Raw genomic sequence first — 23,105 nt, 5'->3', positions numbered from 1 at the left:
TGTTAAGTTAGCTTCAAGTGCCCCAGTTGTAGTAAAACAGCAAATCAAAGTAAAATTCACAATTGGCTATTATCATTTCAGTGATAGTTTTTTAGTTCTTCCAACAATGAATACCGTCATTTTAGGAAACCCTTTCTTCAAGAAAAATTTTATCGACATTAGTCCCGCTTATAAATTATTGAAATTACCTGAAATGACAATACAACTTAATGAATTAAAGCCTTGCATTGATGCACTACTATAATTTGATCACGACTTTATCACATTCAAAGTACAGTAGTCCAATTTTTGCGCAACGCAAAGACTCTGGCAAACTGAGAATTCTTATTGACTTAAGACGTATCAATCATCTCTTAAGAAATGACTATATCAATAGTAATTTTCAAATCTCAAACATGAGCGATGCTTCAAATCACTTTGCAGGGAAATCCTTATTTACAAAACTTGATTGTTCGCAGGCATACCACTGTGTTCAAATGGCGGATGATCTTTCAGTTCAACTTTTACCCTTCAATTTTTCCTCTCGCACCTATGCATACAAGTGTTTAGCACAAGGTCTAAGCAAGTCCGTGACAGGATTCAGTTCATTTATCAGGCACTATTTAGATTCTTGTCTTGCAGCAAACATCTGCACTCAGTATATGGATGACATAGGAAGCGAAGTGAAAAATTTTGATGAGTTGATTCCAAGTCTTAGAAAAATATTTGAATGCATAAGAACATCAGGTCTTAAACTCTCACCAAATAAATGTACATTTGCCACACAAAAAGTCAAGTTTCTTGGAAAAATTATAACACCAGAAGGTATACAACCAGAATCCAAAAGAATCGAAAAGTTTCTCAAAACAATCAAGTTACCCCGAACACCAAAACAGGTAAAGCGTTTAGTTGGTTTTGTCCAGTTTTGGCGTGATTTTATACCCAATTTGGGAGATAAACTCATGCCCTTCTACAAGCTACTGAGAAAGGATATCGAACCTGTCTTAACAGAGGAACACGAAAAACATCTTGAAATAGTCAAAACCGATCTTGTAAAAGCAACCGATTTAACGTTAAGATTAGCTAAACCAGGAATGCAGTATGTTCTACTCTGCGATGCCAGTTATTTTGGCACCGGTTTTGTACTGATGATTGAGGATTATGTTAAAAACAACAAAAATGAGAACAGAAAAACTTATGCGCCAGTGGCGTTTGGTTCAAAACTTTAATAACGCTCAGCTCAAATTCTCAGTCTACTATAACGAAGTTCTTGCACTTTATTTTGCCCTTGAGCTTTTTTCTCATTATCTTTGGGGTACGGAAAAAGCTGTAATAGTCCTTACTGACAACAAAAGTTTAACCCAATTTTTCCAAGCAAAAAGTATTCCACCGTCGCTATGGAATTTTCTTGACCGTGTTTTGTCATACAATCTTGTTATCGCTCACATTCCTGGCAGAGCAATTTACACGCTGCCGATTTCCTTTCGAGGTCGCAAACTGACTCATCGCAAGCAATGAAACTAAAGTTGACGGATAGAATACCAATTAGAGAGATAGAAATTGAGTCAACAGCCAAAACGCCTGACGTATCACTCAGTTCATTGGCAAATATCGAGTGTTTACTTGAACAAAAAGCGAATGTCAGCATTGAAATGCTTGATAAGTTGAAGCAATCTGGAATACCAGATGGAATTTTAAAACAAAATGAGGAGCAAAGTTCAAAAACCGACGACGATGAATTACAAACTTTCATTCGATTGTAACCAAAGATTCCAGAATTCAATGCAGTTTTGATACATGATCCTGCCGATTTTTTGCAGGACTTGACTGAACGCTTGAATCCTATCGACCTTAAACATGAGCAGTCATTAGATGAAGTTATAAAGCGTGTTATCTCTTGGAAACAAAATAACACTGTTGAGGATATCAAGTACGCATCATTTGCACTCAAAAAATACGCTAAGCAATTCAATAGACTAACAACTGAAAATGATGTTCTGTATCGACAGTTTTTTATGACACTGGCAAAGTTCTCTACAACCAGTACTGCCTGCCTAAACACCTTTGGAAAGAGGTAATCTATAGATTGCATAATTCAAAAATTGCTGGACACATAGGAATAGTTAGAACTGACTTTGAGTTCAGAAAAAGATTTTATTTTCCTGGGTTTACAGAATATCTTATAAATGCTGTCAAAAATTGCCTAACATGTATACAGACAAAACTCATTTCCAATAAAGCGCTAAAAACATTTTTGCAACCCTTATCATCACTACAGTCGTTTCCCGTGGACATGCTTCAAATCGACCTAGTTGGTTCACTTCGTGGAACTATTTATAAGTATGCTTTGACTGGTATTGATGTTTTTTCCAAATACCTTTTTGCTGTACCACTCACTAATGTAAGCGCACAGAGAGTAGCACAAGGGCTCACATCAATATTTTTTCAACACAGTTATATACCGCATACGATTTTGTCAGACTTAGGCAGTATATTCCTATCCGTTCTAATGCACGAGTTAGCACAATTGCTTGAAGTAAAGCTTAAACACGCCACACTTAAGCACGCGCAATCTGTAGGTGTTGTTGAGAGAGCACACGGAGCGCTGAAAAGAATTCTTAAACTCAATACTAATGAACAATGGTCCAACTGGCACAAATATGTGCCTCTAGCAACCTACATTCATAATACCTCATATTATTCGTCAATAGGTTGCACACCCACATCAATTTTTCACGGTCGTGAACCGATTAAACCCTTGGATGTGAGGTTCAACAATAAAAATCTGAAAAATCTTGATCCGAAATCTGACTTTGTTATCCAATTGCAAGATGCTATGAAGCAAAAATTCTCCGAGAATAAGTCAAAATTAATACACGTTTATCATAAGTATCAAACATACTATGACGAAAAGGCACCTTCAAGCCCTCTAGCACTTAATTCGTTTTGCCTGCTACTTAACCCAAAGCTCATGAATCAATCTGACTTTGGATATAAATCAATGACTGTTTGGCTGCCGTTGTATCGAATTGAGAGAGTACTAACAAATTCAAACTACCTGATTCGAAAGGTTGGCACTTTGTTCACACAATCCGTACACCGTATAAGACTTCGACCCTATACAACAAACGTGAAGCCATCAGATCTTGATGACATTGATCCGAACAAATTCGTTCCTGATCCTCTTTTGGGAAAAAACAGACAAGAACCAGAATTGTTCGATGAACAAATTCCAAAACTGATTGAACACCACTTTATTGACGACGTGCCACAAGAAAATCAAGAAGATCAAACAGAGCAACAACCTGCAAAAGTCACACTCTCTTTCCCAATAGCCGCAGCAGGAGCACTGCCTGCACCTGCTGTAGCTCCAATAGTTCCCCATGTCCCTGCTCAGCCTTTTCAACCGGCAGAAGACGCTGGCGACCTACAAGGAGAGCAGATGGCTAACATTCCAATAGAAGAAAATGACGAAGTCGTAGACAACTTTGCCGAACTTCCATTTTTCCCAGAAGTCAATAATGAAAGTGAAACTGAACAATTTGAACAATTCAACGGCCAAAACGCAGACAGAGAGCCACAGCAAACCACGACAGAGCCCGCCAATACGCAAGAGGAAGCACAATCCGATGAGTACGAGCAAATAGAAACACCAATATCAATTAAGCGTGAAACAGGACGCAATTTATTTGAAGACAATGAGAGACAATCAAAGACCCAACCTCGAAAAGTACAATTCAAAAAAGGAACACGTTCTCCACCACCTGCTAACAAGGATCACCCGCATATGGTTCGTACAATAGATGGAAAGATGTTGATTCCACATCCGCACTTGAAGAAATCGGAAAAACAAAGTAATATTAAACAGTCATACAGAAAAAACATGGAACGTCTAATCAAAAATCCTAATGCAGCTGAAACTAGAGCAACAAAACTGGACGTCAAAAGAAGCACAGAAGTGAAAAATCAACAATTAGGTGAAACTGATACACCTGGAACAAGTACTTCTTATAAATGCTGTCAAAAATTGCCTAACATGTATACAGACAAAACTCATTTCCAATAAAGCGCTAAAAACATTTTTGCAACCCTTATCATCACTACAGTCGTTTCCCGTGGACATGCTTCAAATCGACCTAGTTGGTTCACTTCGTGGAACTATTTATAAGTATGCTTTAACTGGTATTGATGTTTTTTCCAAATACCTTTTTGCTGTACCACTCACTAATGTAAGCGCACAGAGAGTAGCACAAGGGCTCACATCAATATTTTTTCAACACAGTTATATACCGCATACGATTTTGTCAGACTTAGGCAGTATATTCCTATCCGTTCTAATGCACGAGTTAGCACAATTGCTTGAAGTAAAGCTTAAACACGCCACACTTAAGCACGCGCAATCTGTAGGTGTTGTTGAGAGAGCACACGGAGCGCTGAAAAGAATTCTTAAACTCAATACTAATGAACAATGGTCCAACTGGCACAAATATGTGCCTCTAGCAACCTACATTCATAATACCTCATATTATTCGTCAATAGGTTGCACACCCACATCAATTTTTCACGGTCGTGAACCGATTAAACCCTTGGATGTGAGGTTCAACAATAAAAATCTGAAAAATCTTGATCCGAAATCTGACTTTGTTATCCAATTGCAAGATGCTATGAAGCAAAAATTCTCCGAGAATAAGTCAAAATTAATACACGCTTATCATAAGTATAGAACATACTATGACGAAAAGGCACTTTCAAGCCCTCTAGCACTTAATTCGTTTTGCCTGCTACTTAACCCAAAGCTCATGAATCAATCTGACTTTGGATATAAATCAATGACTGTTTGGCTGCCGTTGTATCGAATTGAGAGAGTACTAACAAATTCAAACTACCTGATTCGAAAGGTTGGCACTTTGTTCACACAATGCGTACACCGTATAAGACTTCGACCCTATGCAACAAACGTGAAGCCATCAGATCTTGATGACATTGATCCGAACAAATTCGTTCCTGATCCTCTTTTGGGAAAAAACAGACAAGAACCAGAATTGTTCGATGAACAAATTCCAAAACTGATTGAACACCACTTTATTGACGACGTGCCACAAGAAAATCAAGAAGATCAAACAGAGCAACAACCTGCAAAAGTCACACTCTCTTTCCCAATAGCCGCAGCAGGAGCACTGCCTGCACCTGCTGTAGCTCCAATAGTTCCCTATGTCCCTGCTCAGCCTTTTCAACCGGCAGAAGACGCTGGCGACCTACAAGGAGAGCAGATGGCTAACATTCCAATAGAAGAAAATGACGAAGTCGTAGACAACTTTGCCGAACTTCCATTTTTCCCAGAAGTCAATAATGAAAGTGAAACTGAACAATTTGAACAATTCAACGGCCAAAACGCAGACAGAGAGCCACAGCAAACCACGACAGAGCCCGCCAATACGCATGAGGAAGCACAATCCGATGAGTACGAGCAAATAGAAACACCAATATCAATTAAGCGTGAAACAGGACGCAATTTATTTGAAAACAATGAGAGACAATCAAAGACCCAACCTCGAAAAGTACAATTCAAAAAAGGAACACGTTCTCCACCACCTGCTAACAAGGATCACCCGCATATGGTTCGTACAATAGATGGAAAGATGTTGATTCCACATCCGCACTTGAAGAAATCGGAAAAACAAAGTAATATTAAACAGTCATATAGAAAAAACATGGAACGTCTAATCAAAAATCCTAATGCAGCTGAATCTAGAGCAACAAAACTGGACGTCAAAAGAAGCACAGAAGTGAAAAATCAACAATTAGGTGAAACTGATACACCTGGAACAAGTACTTCAACTCCGAGAACAGCCGCAACCGCAAAGGAACTGTCGCCGATCACAAAATTAGCAGTTGGTTTTAGAACCAGAATAAGAAAAGCAAAGGAGCAGAGTAGTTCTAACAACATGAACACACTTGAGGCAAATAAATTGCAGGTTTATTACCATACATCAGATATTCGACACTTTACAGACACAACAGTTCAAACAACTTCTAAAGAAAACAAATTTCACAACCTAGAATTTTTCAATATCAATTCTTTTGATAACGTAAAAGACACAAGAAGTTTCGCCAAAGGAGCAGTGATATCTGTTTTTGATAACCTTCAGAAGCGGTTTGTCTTTAACCTCATTGTTAGAGACACAGAGTTCGAACCAGGAAGTTATTCAAACCTGATAGCAGGCTTAAACACATTAAAGTTTCACATTCAGGACAAAAATGTGGAAAGAATTGCCGTGAAGCAGTTTGAATCCTACTCGAGTCTAGATTGGGCTCACGTCTGCAAGATTTTTCTAGGTATTTTCAGCTCGTTATCACTTGAAATTCATTTCTTTGTTTGAAAAAAAAAGAAAAAAAGTTCTCAAAAAAAAAATTCTCCAATTTAGTCTGCGACCTTATTTTTGCATGTAGATTCGATTCCGATAAGTTTGAACTGATTTGGAAGAACTTTTTTTCTGACCTTTATCTCATTGCGCTTTTTATATTCACCTATTTCTTCGAGAAAAATTGCACTTGTTGCCACTAAAAGCCGTCAAAATGATCTCCTGCAAAGCTGTAGAGAGAAAAACCGATAAGGATTGAGTATTCTGAGATGTCTTCAGTGTTTCTTCGCAAATGTGATGAGATCAAAACTGTTGAGTTCAATGAAAAATTTGAATTCATTCAATATGAGTTTCTCATAACTCAACTTTCAGTCCGAGTCACTCCTCAAACGCTTCGCAGCGCGAGGACCAATTTCTCCGTTGACTCCGGAGGAATCAAATTCACCTTCAGTACTTCAATTCAAAAAAAATGATTAATTTTTCAAAAAAAAAGAGTAAAAAAAAATAGAGAACGACATACTCTCTTTATGGGAACTCTAGTAGGGGTTCACAATGGTAAGCATTAACGCTCATTGTGTTTAACATGCAGGAGAAGTGCTGGACCCCCACTTTGACTTGTTGGAGAGTGCATGTACCTCTCCCAACACGAAACAGAAGAATTTTCCCAAAAGACGTAAATGTCTAGCCCCAATAGCCAAGCCAGACCAAGAATCTAAATTAATCACCAAGTTCAGTGAGCTAGAATGATCAAATGAAAGCAAAAGAAAATTTAAACTCGAACCCAATGTTCTCCTACAGGGCCTACATTATCCCGATTGTGGGTGATCTCGAAGTCATTGCATAACACATGGTATTTGAGAGCACAAGAAGATGAAAAAGCCTTGCTCTCCAGCATAAAAGTCCCTGTAGCAATCCTCAATTTATTGCAGGGAGAGGATTTCATCTTCTTAGATTTTCCTGCACTCTTTGACTTCGCACCTATATAAAATTTAGAATTTTCGAAACAATGATGAATTTTAAAAAAAAACAGCAAGCTGATTAACCTGAACGTTTCCCCACAATCAGATAATAAATGCTAGAGAAAATACACTGTCCATGAACCTCAGCATATTTTGGTTTCCCGGCTGGTTTTGGGAGTCCCGAGCTCACGGACAGAGTTGGTGTATTTAACCGCATCTTTCACAAAAGTGAAACCAAACTGTTCACACCAAGGTCTCTTGCGATTTTCCGAAACAGCCGTACAAAGAAACCGCCTTTTTTGGTTCTCCTCAGTGTAACAATGAGGACAGGTCCTGACAAACCTGAATAATCAAAGCTCCAGTTTACGCAGATAGTCAACGCTTTCTCTACTTTTAGAACAATTTCCTTAACTCTTTTAATGCAGTTACTTTTGGTTATTAAATATCAACTTGAAAGAGAACTGACTCTTCTACAAGCCGAGTGAATCCCCCAAGTTTCGGTGGGTAGGACCAAGATTTTCCCGTCAACACCTCCCGGAGAGACGAACGAGTCCTCAGATGGCTAAACCCCTTGTAATGCTCGTCTCGGAGAGCTGCTTCAACTTCTGCAAGGGTGGGAACCACCGAATGATCGCGTTTTGCGACCAATTTGCCGTCTTTCTCTTAAAAAAAACGACGCAAGTCGCGGAACTCCTTTCGTTTTTCATTCGTCGTAAGAATGGCGCTGTTAGTTTGGCGCGTACGCAAAAACGATATTATTGCCATAGTTAAGAACTCATCCATTCTTACTCTGAAGAATATACTCCGTTGAGTTCACGTAGCCTTCTTGATTAAAAATTATAAAAACTGCACAAATTAATGCACAACTGCATATTTTGAAACTTGTTTTTCACCTTACGCCACAGTCGGCGGTACTGCTTTGAACTGAATCAATTACCTTACAAACCTACATAACTTGTGAACCTGGTAGTTCCCACACCTAACGCCACAGTGGGCGGTACTGTTAACTGACAATAATATGATAAAAAACAAGTTTAAACTTTGACCTTTTAGTGTTATTTAACTAACTCTTATTATGCCATCATTTTGTTCACACTATTACATAATTGAACTTTTGCTACTGAATTCCAATCAATTTTGGAAAAATCTGTCTAATATTTGCTTATATTTGAATGTAAATAAGAAGATATTAAAATTGTGACAGACAAAATAGTTGCTCGCTAATAAACAGTTGTATTACTGAAATAAAGTTTTTACCAGAGAAGATCTTCAGCTGTCGAAGTGATTGTCGACTCACCCATTCGAAGATCCAAACCGCTAAAGCTATCCAATAGTGAATAATAATAGAAAAATCGTTAAATTGTAATAGGTGCTCAGCACAATTTTCGTTCGCTAAATTGTTGAAGCTGTAATGCTGTGAACAACCATCGTTAATTCAGCAACGTATTCGTTCTTGCCAGAAAAGTTGTTATTTGAAAGAGTTTACTCGAGTAAACAAATCAATTTGATCAACTAGAATTGCTTTCAACCAAAATGAACAACCACTAGCGAATACAAAATATTTGAGCACATGACAAAACACTCTAACAAAGGTTGCTTCATTTCAATCGCACCAAGGTACAAGTGTGAATAAGAATTAGATTTCGACAAGCAACACTCATCTATCGAATGCAACAGCCTTACAAAAACGTGACCCAATGCCAATACACCAAATGCCGTAGTACCAAATCATTTTCTCCGACGTTTTTGTTCAATTGAAAACGTGACATAAATTAAAGTGAAAAAATTCTTAAGCAACCCAAATATTTATTAAACAAACAAATTTATCACAAACAAAGTATTATTTATCACAAACAAAGCATGCACACACCACACAAACACAACGCAAACGTCACACAAACACACATTCCACACATACGTCACATGCTTTCCGCTCAAACTTCACACACACTCCACACATACATTCCACACACACACATATGTCACAAAGACACCCCATAGATCACAAAAATCACACAGGTCACATAAACACAACACACACGCCATACAATCAGGTCACACCACTTTCATACATACATACATACATTCATACATATATAAATCCATACACACACGGACACACATACATTCCTACACAATCATACATACATACACACCTACATACACACTTACATACGTACATAAATACACATGTATACATACATACATTCAAACACACGTTTATAAAGAAATACATAAATTTCATACATACACACATACTATACATTCAATTTAAAATTTGATTGCATCAGAAAAATTGAATTCTTGTTTTGAGGCTCTTACCACAGTTATTAAGATATTGCCCCGAAACTAGCGCAGTTGTAGCTTTTTTTGAATTAGATCATCTATGGTTCGCGGTATGGAACTTTTCCTGAGAATAATTTATGAACAAAGAATTCTTTAATGACAGCGTTCAGGGCTTCAGAGAATTCTAATATCAACCGGGTTTTCTCCATGTAACCAAGTGTGACTTTGTTTTCGCGAGATAGAGCCTTTGTAAAATTTTTTTCCCTACTTTTTCCTTTTTCAAGGATTCAGATATTTCTTGAGTTGAAATGCCTGTGTTTAATAGCACACAATCGCACACATACACAAAAGTTACCACAAATCCACATACATACATACAATTACACACGCACAACCACACGCGCCTACGTGCTCACATATACACCCACAAACTCAAAAATACACAAATATAAAACACACAAAAATATACAAACACTCAATTAAAAGCATACACACACACGCGCACACATAAAACACACGCAAACACTACACACTATTTCTCTCACACATGTACTTACACCAACACACAATCACACACACTCACATACACGCACACATACATTCAACCGTACTTTCATACACGCACACATATTTTTTAATTATATATATATATATATATATATATATATATATACATATATATATATATATATATATATATATATATATATATATAAATATATAGTATTTATATATACTTTCTTAAATACATGCATGCATTCATACATAGACACAAAGATACACTCATACTTACATACATACGTAAATACTTACGCACACACACACACACACCCATACATTCATACACAATCTTACATCAATACACACATAGATGCACACATACGTACACTTACATACATACATACAAATATTTTTACATACATTCAAACACACTTTCATAAACACATACATACATATACATACGCATATATACACAAACAGACACACAATTGTATTCTTTTACATACATACACACATGCATATAATTTAATTTTTAAAGACATCAGAAAAATTGAATGCTTGTTTTGAGGGTCTTACCCCAGTTATTAAGATATTGCCTCGAACCTAGCGCAGTTATGGCTTTTTTTTCAATTAGATCATCTATGGTTCAAGGTGTTTAAAATTTCATGAGAATAACTTTTTTGTGAGTTAAGAGTTCTTTAGTGACAGCGGTCAAGTCTTCGAAGAATTAGCTGGGTATTCTCTATATAACGAAGTGTGAATTTGTTTTCGTGAGACGGAGCTCTGGTAACAATTTGTTTTCCCTACTTTTTCCTCCTTCAAGGATTAATAGATATTTCAAGTTAAAAGGCGTATTTGTTTAATAGCACATAATTACACACACGTACACAAACACTATCACACACTTAGAAGACACGTACAGTTTTTAGAAGCAAAAAAACACATACGTACATACATACAATTAAACACACACAACCACACGCGCCAACGTACTCACATATACGCCCACACATAGAAATAGGCAGACAAAAAAACACACAAATATACAAACACACAAATAAAAGCATACACACACACGCGCACACAAAACACACGTGCAGACACACTTTCTCTCACACACGTACGCACACCCACTCACAATCACACACACACACTCTCTCAGACGCACGCACACACATATACATACATTCAAACATACATACATACACGCACTTGTATTTTATATATATATATATATATATATTATGTTATATTTTATATAATATTATATATTTGTAATATATACATACATATTATATATGTATAGATATAAATATATATATATATATATATATATATATATATGTATGTATATATATATATATATATATATATATAAATATATATATATATATATTATATATATATATATATATATATATATATATATATTAGATTCTTATATACATACATGCTTTCATTCATACATGCATTCATATACACACATACATACGTCAACACTTACATACACTCATACATACACAAGTTCATACTTACTTACATTTACGCACACATATTTTTATTTTGTAAATATACATACATACAAACATTCCTTCATACATACACACATGCATACATACATACATACATACATAAATACATACATACTTGTGTAAACACTTACATGTATATGTACTTACATACGTTCGTACTTTGATTTGTACATACTTACATACACACATACATGCATACTTAACTTACATTCACACATACATGCACACATACATACATACACACATGGAACCGATGATGAAAAGAACAGAATTAGGTAATTTAATCTATTTAGTAATAGTTCGGACGCCGAAGGATTTTTAAGAATTTGAAACTCCAGCAGTTCCTAGATAAGGAGCCACAGGTAGACTTCTTTGAACTCTCGGAATTTTCAAACAGAAAAGTTTGGCTCAGCTCTGTTATCCACGTTAGCTGGAGCCCCCCTTTCATGTTGTTAACATTTCAGTCATTCACATATGCACAAACTATATAAGGATGCAGTAATGTTTTGAAATTAACACATACAGAAATAATTGTTTGCAGATATTGTAAGCATGCCACTTAGTGTGCACATGCACAAATCATATCCTCATGTCCTCGCTTACAATCTAGTTTTCTGCATAAGGTCAAATTAGCTAACGCACGCAAAAACAAAGATAATTGTCAAAAAGAGGCAAAGAAAACTCAAGCAGGTTGAAAAACAGTGAGCAAAAACTGTTTCTACACAAAACAAACTGCAAAAAGTTGCTTCATTACAATCACACCTTAGGTACAAGAGTAAGAAATAGGTTTCGCAAACCAAAATTCATCTATTGAATGCAACAAACTTACAAAAACATGACGCAATGCCAATACAACGAATGCCGTAGGACGAAATCATTTTCCCTTCGACGTTTTTTTCAATTGACAACGAGACATAAATTGAAGCAATAAATTATTCTTAAGCACCCCAAATTTTTTTTAAATTGAGCACGCAAACGGATACACATTCTCACTAAAGCACATTCACCGCACACACACACACACACAAACACTCCACACACATACATCACAAACAAACCAGTCACGCACAACCTAGACGTAACACAAACACACACACACACCACATTTACGTCACAAACCACACATTTCACACACACCGCACATGGTCACAAAAATCACACATACCTCACACATCAGGCATACGTCACAAAAACACAACACACACGCCACACAAACACAGGTCACACCACATACATGCATACATACACACACATATACATACATACACTCATGGAACAGAAGATGAAAAGAACAATATTAGGTAATTTAATCTATAAAATAATAGTTCGAACAACGAAAGTTTTTTGTTTCGGAAGTTAAAACTCCAGCAGTTCCTAAATAAGTAGCCACAGGTAGACTTCTTTGAACTCTCGGCATTTTCAAACAAAAAATTTTGGCTCAGTTCTGTTATCCACTTTGGCTGGAACCCCCCTTTCATGTTGTTAACATTTCAGTCATTCACATATGCACAAACTATATAAGGATGCAGTAATGTTTTGAAATTAACACATACAGTAATAATTGTTTGCAGATATTGTAAGCATACCACTTAGTGTGCACACGCACAAATCATATCCTCATGTCCTTGCTTACAATCTAGTTTTCTGCATAAGGTCAAATTAGCTAACGCACGCAAAAACGAAGACAATTGTCAAAAAGTGGCAAAGAAAACTCGAAGATTGAAAAACAGTTGAGCAAAAACTGTTTCTGCACAAAAAAACTGCAAAAAGTTGTTTCATTGCAATCACACTTTAGGTACAAGATTAAGAAATAGGTTTCGCAAACCAAAATTCATCTACTGAATGCAACGAACTTACAAAAACATCACCCAATGCCAATACAACGAATGCCGTAGGACGAAGTCATTTTCCCTTCGACGTTTTTTTCAATTGACAACGTGACATAAATTGAAGCAATAAATTATTCTTAAGCACCCCAAATTTTTTTTAAATTGAGCACGCAAACGGATACACATTCTCAATAAAGCACACTCACCACACACAAACACACACACACTCCACACACATACATCACAAACAAACCAGTCACGCACAACCTAGACGTAACACAAACACACGCACCACATTTACGTCACAAACCACACATTTCACACACACCGCACATGGTCACAAAAATCACACATACCTCACACATCAGGCAGACGTCACAAAAACACAACACACACGCCACACAAACACAGGTCACACCACATACATGCATACATACACACACATATACATACATGCACACATGGAAAAGAAGATGAAAAGAACAAGATTAAATAATTTAATCTATAAAATAATAGTTCGAACAACGAAAGTTTTTTGTTTCGGAAGTTAAAACTCCAGCAGTTCCTAAATAAGTAGCCACAGGAAGACTTCTTTGAACTCTCGGCATTTTCAAACAAAAAATTCTGGCTCAGTTCTGTTATCCACTTTGGCTGGAACCCCCCTTTCATGTTGTTAACATTTCAGTCATTCACATATGCACAAACTATATAAGGATGCAGTAATGTTTTGAAATTAACACATACAGTAATAATTGTTTGCAGATATTGTAAGCATACCACTTAGTGTGCACACGCACAAATCATATCCTCATGTCCTTGCTTACAATCTAGTTTTCTGCATAAGGTCAAATTAGCTAACGCACGCAAAAACGAAGACAATTGTCAAAAAGTGGCAAAGAAAACTCGAAGATTGAAAAACAGTTGAGCAAAAACTGTTTCTGCACAAAAAAACTGCAAAAAGTTGTTTCATTGCAATCACACTTTAGGTACAAGATTAAGAAATAGGTTTCGCAAACCAAAATTCATCTACTGAATGCAACGAACTTACAAAAACATCACCCAATGCCAATACAACGAATGCCGTAGGACGAAGTCATTTTCCCTTCGACGTTTTTTTCAATTGACAACGTGACATAAATTGAAGCAATAAATTATTCTTAAGCACCCCAAATTTTTTTTAAATTGAGCACGCAAACGGATACACATTCTCACTAAAGCACACTCACCACACACAAACACACACACACTCCACACACATACATCACAAACAAACCAGTCACGCACAACCTAGACGTAACACAAACACACGCACCACATTTACGTCACAAACCACACATTTCACACACACCGCACATGGTCACAAAAATCACACATACCTCACACATCAGGCAGACGTCACAAAAACACAACACACACGCCACACAAACACAGGTCACACCACATACATGCATACATACACACACATATACATACATGCACACATGGAAAAGAAGATGAAAAGAACAAGATTAAATAATTTAATCTATAAAATAATAGTTCGAACAACGAAAGTTTTTTGTTTCGGAAGTTAAAACTCCAGCAGTTCCTAAATAAGTAGCCACAGGAAGACTTCTTTGAACTCTCGGCATTTTCAAACAAAAAATTCTGGCTCAGTTCTGTTATCCACTTTGGCTGGAACCCCCCTTTCATGTTGTTAACATTTCAGTCATTCACATATGCACAAACTATATAAGGATGCAGTAATGTTTTGAAATTAACACATACAGTAATAATTGTTTGCAGATATTGTAAGCATACCACTTAGTGTGCACACGCACAAATCATATCCTCATGTCCTTGCTTACAATCTAGTTTTCTGCATAAGGTCAAATTAGCTAACGCACGCAAAAACGAAGACAATTGTCAAAAAGTGGCAAAGAAAACTCGAAGATTAAAAAACAGTTGAGCAAAAATTGTTTCTACACAAAAAAAACTGCAAAAAGTTGTTTCATTGCAATCACACTTTAGGTACAAGATTAAGAAATAGGTTTCGCAAACTAAAATTCATCTATTGAATGCAACAACCTTACAAAATCATGACCCAATGCCAATACAAATGCCGTAGTACGAAATAATTTTCGCTTCGACGTTTTTTTCAGTTGACAACGTGACATAAATTGAAGCAATAAATTATTCTTAAGCACCCCAAATTTTTATTAAAATGAGCACGCAAACGGATAGACAAATTCTCACTAAAGCACACACCACACACACACACACGCACACACACTCCACACATATACACCACAAACAAACCAGTCACACACCACCAGTCACACTCACAATCTAGAGTTCACACAAACACACACACACCACATTTACGTCACAAACCACACATTTCACACACACCGCACTTGGTCACAAAAATCACACATACCTCAAACATCAGACATACGTCACAAAAACACAACACACACGCCACACAAACACAGGTCACACCACATACATGCATACATACATACGTACATGAATACATACACGCACACCCGTACATACATACATTCATACATACACACACACTCCTACGTACATATGCACATACATGCACACATACATACACACTTACATATATACATACATACAAAACATTCAAACACACATCCATACGCACATACATACACGCATACATACACATATACACACAAACAGACACATAATTATACACACATACATAAATACTCATACATTTAATTCGAATTTTGAATTCATCAGAAAAATTGAATGCTTTTTTGAGGGTCTTACCACAGTTATAAAGATATTGGCACCAAACTAGCGCAGTTGTAGCTTTTTTTCAATTAGATCGTCTATGGTTCAAGGGCAACTTTTCATGCGAATAACTTTTTTAAAAAAAACTAAGAGTTCTTTAATGACATTGTTCAAGGCTACCGAGAAGTCTAATGTCAGCCGGGTTTTCTTTATATAACGAAGTGTGACTTTCTTTTTGTGAGATTGAGCTCTCGTAAAATATTGTTTCCCCTAGCTTTTCTTCTTTCAAGGATTCATAGATATTTCTAAATTAAAAAGCAGTTATGCTTAATAGCTCACAAGCACACGTACACAAACACTATCACACACTCAGACACACAAACAGCTACAATTTTAAAAGCACAAAAAACACACACATACACACACGCACACACACACACACTATTTCTCGTACACACGTACATAGACCCACACAGACTTACCTACGCACACAAACACACGCACACACACATACATACATTCAAATATACATACATACACGCACACATATTTTTATTATATTATATATATATATATATATATATATATATATATATATTACATACATACATTCCTTCATACATACATACATACATACATACATACATACATACATACATACATACATGCGTAAACACTTACATGCATATGTACATACATACGTTCATACTTTGATTTGTACTTACTTACATACACATATACATGCATACATACTTACATTCATACATACATACACATATACATACATACACACATGGAACAGATGAAAAGAACAAGATTAGGTAATTTAATCAGATAGACTTCTATGAATTTTCGGCATTTTCAAACAAAAAAGTTTAGCTCAGTTCTGTTATGCCCCGGTTGGTTGGCACCCCCCCCCCCCCTTTCATGTTGTTAACATTTCATGCATTCACATATGTATGAACTATATACTGATGCAGTAATTTTTGGAAATTAACACATACAGTAAGTATTGTTTGCAGATAATGTAAGCATGAAGAATAATAAGTGGTATTTTTTGCATTTTTCTTCACATTAAATGTCTGTATCGAGCTAATTTTTTTTACTATCGACCGCAACATCCATCGTATTTACCACTAAAGCCGACTATTAGACATATTAAAAGAAAATATCTCTAAATACCAAAAAGGAGATGTTTGGAGGGTGCAAACAGATTATCCACATAAGGCGGGGGGCAAAATCAATGAGTTCTTAACTTGTGATCACTGCTTTAGTTATGTAACTTTCATCTAGTATTGAAACAGATCCTAAATTACTGAATCGACCATATATAGACGAAACTATAGCCCTTGATTTTATCATAATTACCATGATTGGAGGTCGTAGGTTATCTGACCACTAAGGTGGGGGGGGGGGGGGGGTTCTTGTGTGAAAGACTGCTGAAATTAAACGGAACATTAACTCACAACTTCTTCCGATTGCTGAAGCTCCGTGCGCAGCTGATCAGAGCACACGATTTACCGTTGTCGAGAGCTCATTATTGGTGCTGGCCGTTGAATATGCTGCTCGTTCATTATGCTGAGAAGTTGAGTGTAGTCGCAAAACTATTTGTGATATTTGAGACAATTTGATCTGAAATTGTTCAACACTTAACTAATACCAAATAGTTAATGGTCCAAAAATATGTGCGAGAAATATTTTAGTTGAATTTGAGCTTCGACGAACAAACTGTTCTAACGATGGAGAAACGCCAGATTAAAGATGGCGCCAGGCGAAAAAGTCTTTGGGTCTCGGCTGAGTACTTGGCTATTGATGCCGGGTGTTACAATCTACTACAGAGAAAGCGTTCCACAAATGGTAATTTTGGAAAAGGAAAATAAATACAGAAACTTACAGTGAATTTACAGTTTTTGAAAGGGGCAGGGTGGTGCAGCTCCACCAACCAGTTCAACCCCACTCACCCCACCAGCAGTACGATTTCGCGAACTACCTGAAGGGGACCTACCACCTAACTTCGGCTGTGATGACGCAACTGAAAGTCTATTGAATAAGTTTATCGGACAATACCATTCCGGGTAGAAATGGAATCTTAATGCCCAACCAAAATTTTAGAAAATTCATTTTTAAAGAAAATTCATTATGAAAAACTCAAAACATACAGCCTGTTTTCAGAAAGAAATCTTTCTGGGTTATACTGCACATACTTGGCTAACAAAAGACACCCTTAAGTCACTCTGATTCTTTACTGAATCGTCGACTGAAATGTACTGATTCAGTACTGTAATTCTGTGAAACTCGGCTCCGGGAATTTAAATTATTTCGTCTATTGCATATATAAACTCATTAATTGTAAAATTCTTCAATTCTCAGTTTTCAATTCTACCTAAAAACATCACCGGAATCGCAGAAACGATTCGAAGAGTCGTGCAATGTGTGCTCTAAACTAATCAGAAATACCAAAGTAAAAGAACCAAAAGTTGATTGCCTAATAAAAAAAACTATTGGTTTTTAAATATTCAGACAAAATTATAGGGGCGTGGCTAGGCTAGTGTAAAGGATATGGACGGTTATGGGATCAAAACGTCTCAAAATGACCTCCAAAAAGGAATATTACTCGAGGTTACTAACTACTGAACATAAAGACATAATCAGTACTCTAAATGTAAATGCCAAACTTTCGATAAGTCAATGTCCGGAAAGAATGAAGTCAAAGTTGAAGCCACGAGTATGCTTCCGCTAAAGAATCATAACCTGTAGAGTACCAAATACGACTCCAAGAGTCGTGCAGCTTACACCTGAGAATAAACCATACCAGAGGTTAGTATCCACTGAACTTAAGAAACATACTGAGTACTTTTGATTTTAATGCACGTCTTTTTTTTCCAAAGAAGGAAGACAACATTTAAGTCCGAAACAGGCGTGCTTTAGCTGAACAACAAGTTGATACCAATACTCCTCTTTGAGTCACAAAAAGTCTTTAATCTTTACAGTAGCCGCAAAACTGCCTGGGACAAGAGGATCACTATTCTCGTTCAGATAGTTTTGCTTGTGAAGCGCACCCCCCGCCCTTTGGCCGGAGCCGTAGGCATTTAGTCATCAGACCTTCAGAGGAATGAATTGCAAGCCTGAAGACCATCTGGGGTCCAGCTCTTTGAGGAGTTGAGTCCCGGGAGCCTCACGTCTCCTTAAAACCATCTTTCTTAGCTTGTGAAGTAAATGTTTTGATCCTTTTTCGGCCTGAGTACAATAAAGACGGAGGTCACTAAAATGCGCTGAAGTTTTTGGATTTACCAATCTGAAAGAATTAGGATGAGCTAAAACCGCATGCGAACCAGAAAGACGTGGTTTAAATGTCAAAAAAATTTTCGTCAATTTATGCTTTCTCAATTTTTTTTGGTATTACGTTAACTTTCAAAGGATTATTATAGAGGATCTTTAAATTTATTAGGCATTCTAATCATGCCTGCGTTTTTCCGTGCATGAGTTTTTAGGCATTCTATCCATGAGTTCTTGCGGATATTTTTTTGTATGCTTTTTCAGATAATTTTTTGCAAGCGGTTATCGCAAACTGCTTTATTTTTATTCAGTGTTAATCAAATCTACCCAACGGCTATTTAGGCACTTAGTTTTTAAAGTTATAAAAGTTCAAATTGGAATGGTGCGCTGTCTTTGATTTAGATTTGTTAATACAGTTTTCATTTTTTGAAGTCTATGAGAAATTTACTGAAGTACTGATTTTATTCCCGCTTAATTAGCAAATACCAGCTGGCAAATAGTCTGGTATCGGTGTTTGAACAACACTTTGGTTTTTGAAGGAATTTTTCAAGTGAGGCAATCTGACTTGTTAATTGCTCTTGAACGAAGTTCATAGCAATTATTGTAAACGTGTGCGTCTTTTTTATGTAAAATTTTCGCTTAACGGTTTTGACTTTTCGAGTGACTTTTACGCCCTTGAATTGTTGCGTTTTGCGTGATCTAAAATTCTCTCTCAATCACAATTTCAAGCAGCTGAACTCAATTGGCGGCAATTTAATACTAAAAGTCAAGCGAAAAGTGCGCGGAAACTGCTGCGATTTTACACTTTAAATCTTAATAGTGGTATATCTTAACCTCTAATGTTATTTGAAGCCCACTATTGAACTTCATAGTCCCATTTAGGCTCCCCCCGATTGAAGCAAGTTGCAATTGATTAGAGCTCCCACTAGTCGTTCGAGAGCAATTCTTCCGACGTTTAGTCGGTTATGTTTTTTTATTGTTTTCTTGCTTTTTCACGAATGCAGTAGTGATGTTGCATGTGATTTTTAGCGGTGCTTAGTTGCAATTTGTTGAGTCCTCAAATGGGAAGCTATGGAATTCTAACATTTGAACATTTGTGAATTTTTGAATTAAGAAGTGATTTTTTTATGTTTTGTCTTTTTGAGCAGAAATCTTATCGGCTTTCTACTGATTCACAAAAAATCTATTGAATTTTTTCAATTTTTTGCTCTTGGTTTTTTTGACTTCAACTCTATTTGTTTTCAAAAAAAAGTTGCGATGTTTTCAATTTCAACAGGATTTGTTCATCTTTTGTTTTTACTTATTTCAATAATAACAGGTTCAATCGGTTTTTCGGAGACAGAATTGAAAAAAATGAAGGTTAATGCTAATAGCTAATGGCTTTGACGTTATATTATGCCGGAAAATATCAGTTAAGTTTTCAAGTTTCCGCACGTTTGTTGTTTTGTCGTGTAAACATTGAAACTGAATAAGCCCTGGCATTAAGACAGTGCATAAAGTTATCATTTTGTACTTGAAATTTTTACCTGCTGAAATTTCTTAGTTTTGTACTTTTCTGTCATTAAATTGCATGTTCGTCAAAAGCGTACTGTGAATAAGTTTTTTTGCATAATTTTTTTACTAGAGGATGTTTTATTGACAATTCGGACAATCCGTTGTTCTTAATGAAAAAAAAATCGGAATGTTCTGTTCTGTGCATTTATAAAATCTAAGTGAAAAGTTTCTTTGTAGTCGTCTTCCGAATTTGGATCCTTTTCTGATCGTGTTTTGATGCTTTTTTATTTAAGTTTGTATGAGTGGGTTATATACGTTCTTGTGGACTGTTTCGAAGGCATCAGAGGTTGTCCAGAATTTGGAATAGTGGCATATTCTAGCATACAGCTATTCATTCTCAGATCACAGTGCAATGATTTAACGTGCTGTATTTTCTGATCACTGTTTTGGCTTAGTTTGACTTTTAAATAATACCGTTTTATTTTGTTGTTATGATTTTCATATTGCCATTTCATGTGCAGGATAAAGAATAATCTCGCTTATTTGGTGCTCTTTGCCTGAATGATGGCATGGGTAAGTCATTCACTTCGCTCATTTTTTTAAGTCCTTGCACTTTGAAAAAATCCTTACATGGAGCAGCCTCGATGCATCAATCTTTCTCTACAGTTCGTTGATAGCATTTCAGAGTCTTTCAAAGAAGCGTTTAATGCGGTCGATTTTTTCAAAATCAGCCTTATATTTTTTGAAATGTCTGACTACAATGGTGCCAAGTAAAATCCCGCCCAGAGTTACCTCTCATAGCATTTCATTAATGAATCATTATATTCCAATTTATGGTTAAATAATATTCCAATTTTCGGGTTATTTTAGTGTCTGAATTGTTATGTTCGAAGTTTGTATTTTCATGTTTGTTTGAACTTGCTCCTGTCAATCCGTTGTCAGAATGGTCAAAAATTTACCCCCTCTTCCTCGAGTGCCCGAGTACCTGCTGAAGAAGCGACGACTCACCGAAAAGAAGTTGAAACTTGTGAAAGAAACCCAGGAAAAGAGAAAACAGGCGTTCGAGGCCAGAAAAACAAACTATTTTAAACGAGCTGAGAAGTACGCGGCCGAGTACAAGAAGCAATATATTGACAAATTCCGATTAGCGAGAGAGGCAAGGGCCAACAGCAAGTTTTACGTCCCGCCAGAAGCAAAACTGGCGTTTGTCATAAGGATTAGAGGCATCAATGGTGTGCACCCGAAGACAAGAAAGATCCTGCAATTGCTGAGACTGCGACAGATCAACAACGGAGTCTTTGTTAAACTCAACAAGGCATCGCTCAACATGCTAAGGTTAGTGGAGCCTTACATTGCGTGGGGCTACCCAACACTTAAGACTGTCCGTGATCTCATCTACAAACGAGGCTATGCTAAAATCTACAATCAGAGGAAGGCATTGGTCTCCAATGAGATGATCGAAAGCGCCCTTGGGAAGCGGAATATAATCTGCATGGAGGATATAGTGCATGAGGTGTACACAGTTGGCAAGAACTTCAAAGCAGTCACTAGTTTCCTCTGGCCATTCAAGCTCAGCTGTCCGAAGGGAGGATTCGTCAAGAAAGGCAACCACTTTGTAGAGGGCGGAGACTTTGGTAACCGGGAGATCTTCATCAACAAACTTGTCAGCAAAATGAATTAGTTGATGCATTTTAATTAATTGTTTAACGGTTGATTTTTTGTGCTAGTTTTTAATCATAGCTAAGAGAAGATTTATAGATTTCGAGGGAGAACAAAGGATATAGAAGTGTTTAGTATGTTTGATCGGTTTATATAGCGTATAACCGTCAAAATAAACATTCATAATGCGGGCACGAGCAAAAAAACTCAATAAATTACTGTAGTAGCGTTAATTTAACATTGGTGCTTAATATTAAAACAATGGGTAAAAAACAATCTATTACCTTGTTGAATTTTTCTTAATACTTACAAAAAGAATGTCTTAAATAACTGAATAGCGACAGATGGGTCGCAACGGCAAGAAAAATTGAAGGACATTTCGTCTGTTGTTGCTCATTTGTGGACAATATCTGGCGTTTCAGAAAGTCGAAACATTCAAAAATTTTCACATTTAAAAACAGATGATCAGTGGCTATTGGACTC

The 23,105-nt window shown here is 36.5% G+C and overlaps 2 protein-coding genes across 2 annotated transcripts in view; both read left to right on the top strand.

Moving 5' to 3' along the window:
- Positions 1 to 19,251, top strand: part of LOC142345816 (uncharacterized) — an 84,050-nt gene extending 64,799 nt beyond the window's left edge. The window contains exon 4 of the mRNA XM_075398192.1: positions 17,897 to 19,251. The gene's annotated coding sequence lies outside the window, so the exon portion shown is untranslated. The remainder of the gene's footprint in view (positions 1 to 17,896) is intronic.
- A 1,892-nt stretch (positions 19,252 to 21,143) lies between these two features.
- Positions 21,144 to 22,677, top strand: LOC142345432 (large ribosomal subunit protein uL30-like). Its single transcript, XM_075397479.1, has one exon. The coding sequence runs from the start codon at positions 21,907 to 21,909 to the stop codon at positions 22,642 to 22,644; it is 738 nt and encodes a 245-aa protein (XP_075253594.1). The 5' UTR covers positions 21,144 to 21,906; the 3' UTR covers positions 22,645 to 22,677.
- Positions 22,678 to 23,105: the final 428 nt, after the last annotated feature.

The sequence above is a fragment of the Convolutriloba macropyga genome, chromosome 9 (assembly GCF_964194025.1).
Source record: "Convolutriloba macropyga chromosome 9, txConMacr16.3, whole genome shotgun sequence".
Lineage (NCBI taxonomy): Eukaryota > Metazoa > Xenacoelomorpha > Acoela > Convolutidae > Convolutriloba > Convolutriloba macropyga.
Note: the sequence above shows the minus strand (reverse complement) of the source record. Positions and strands in the feature narration are given on the sequence as shown.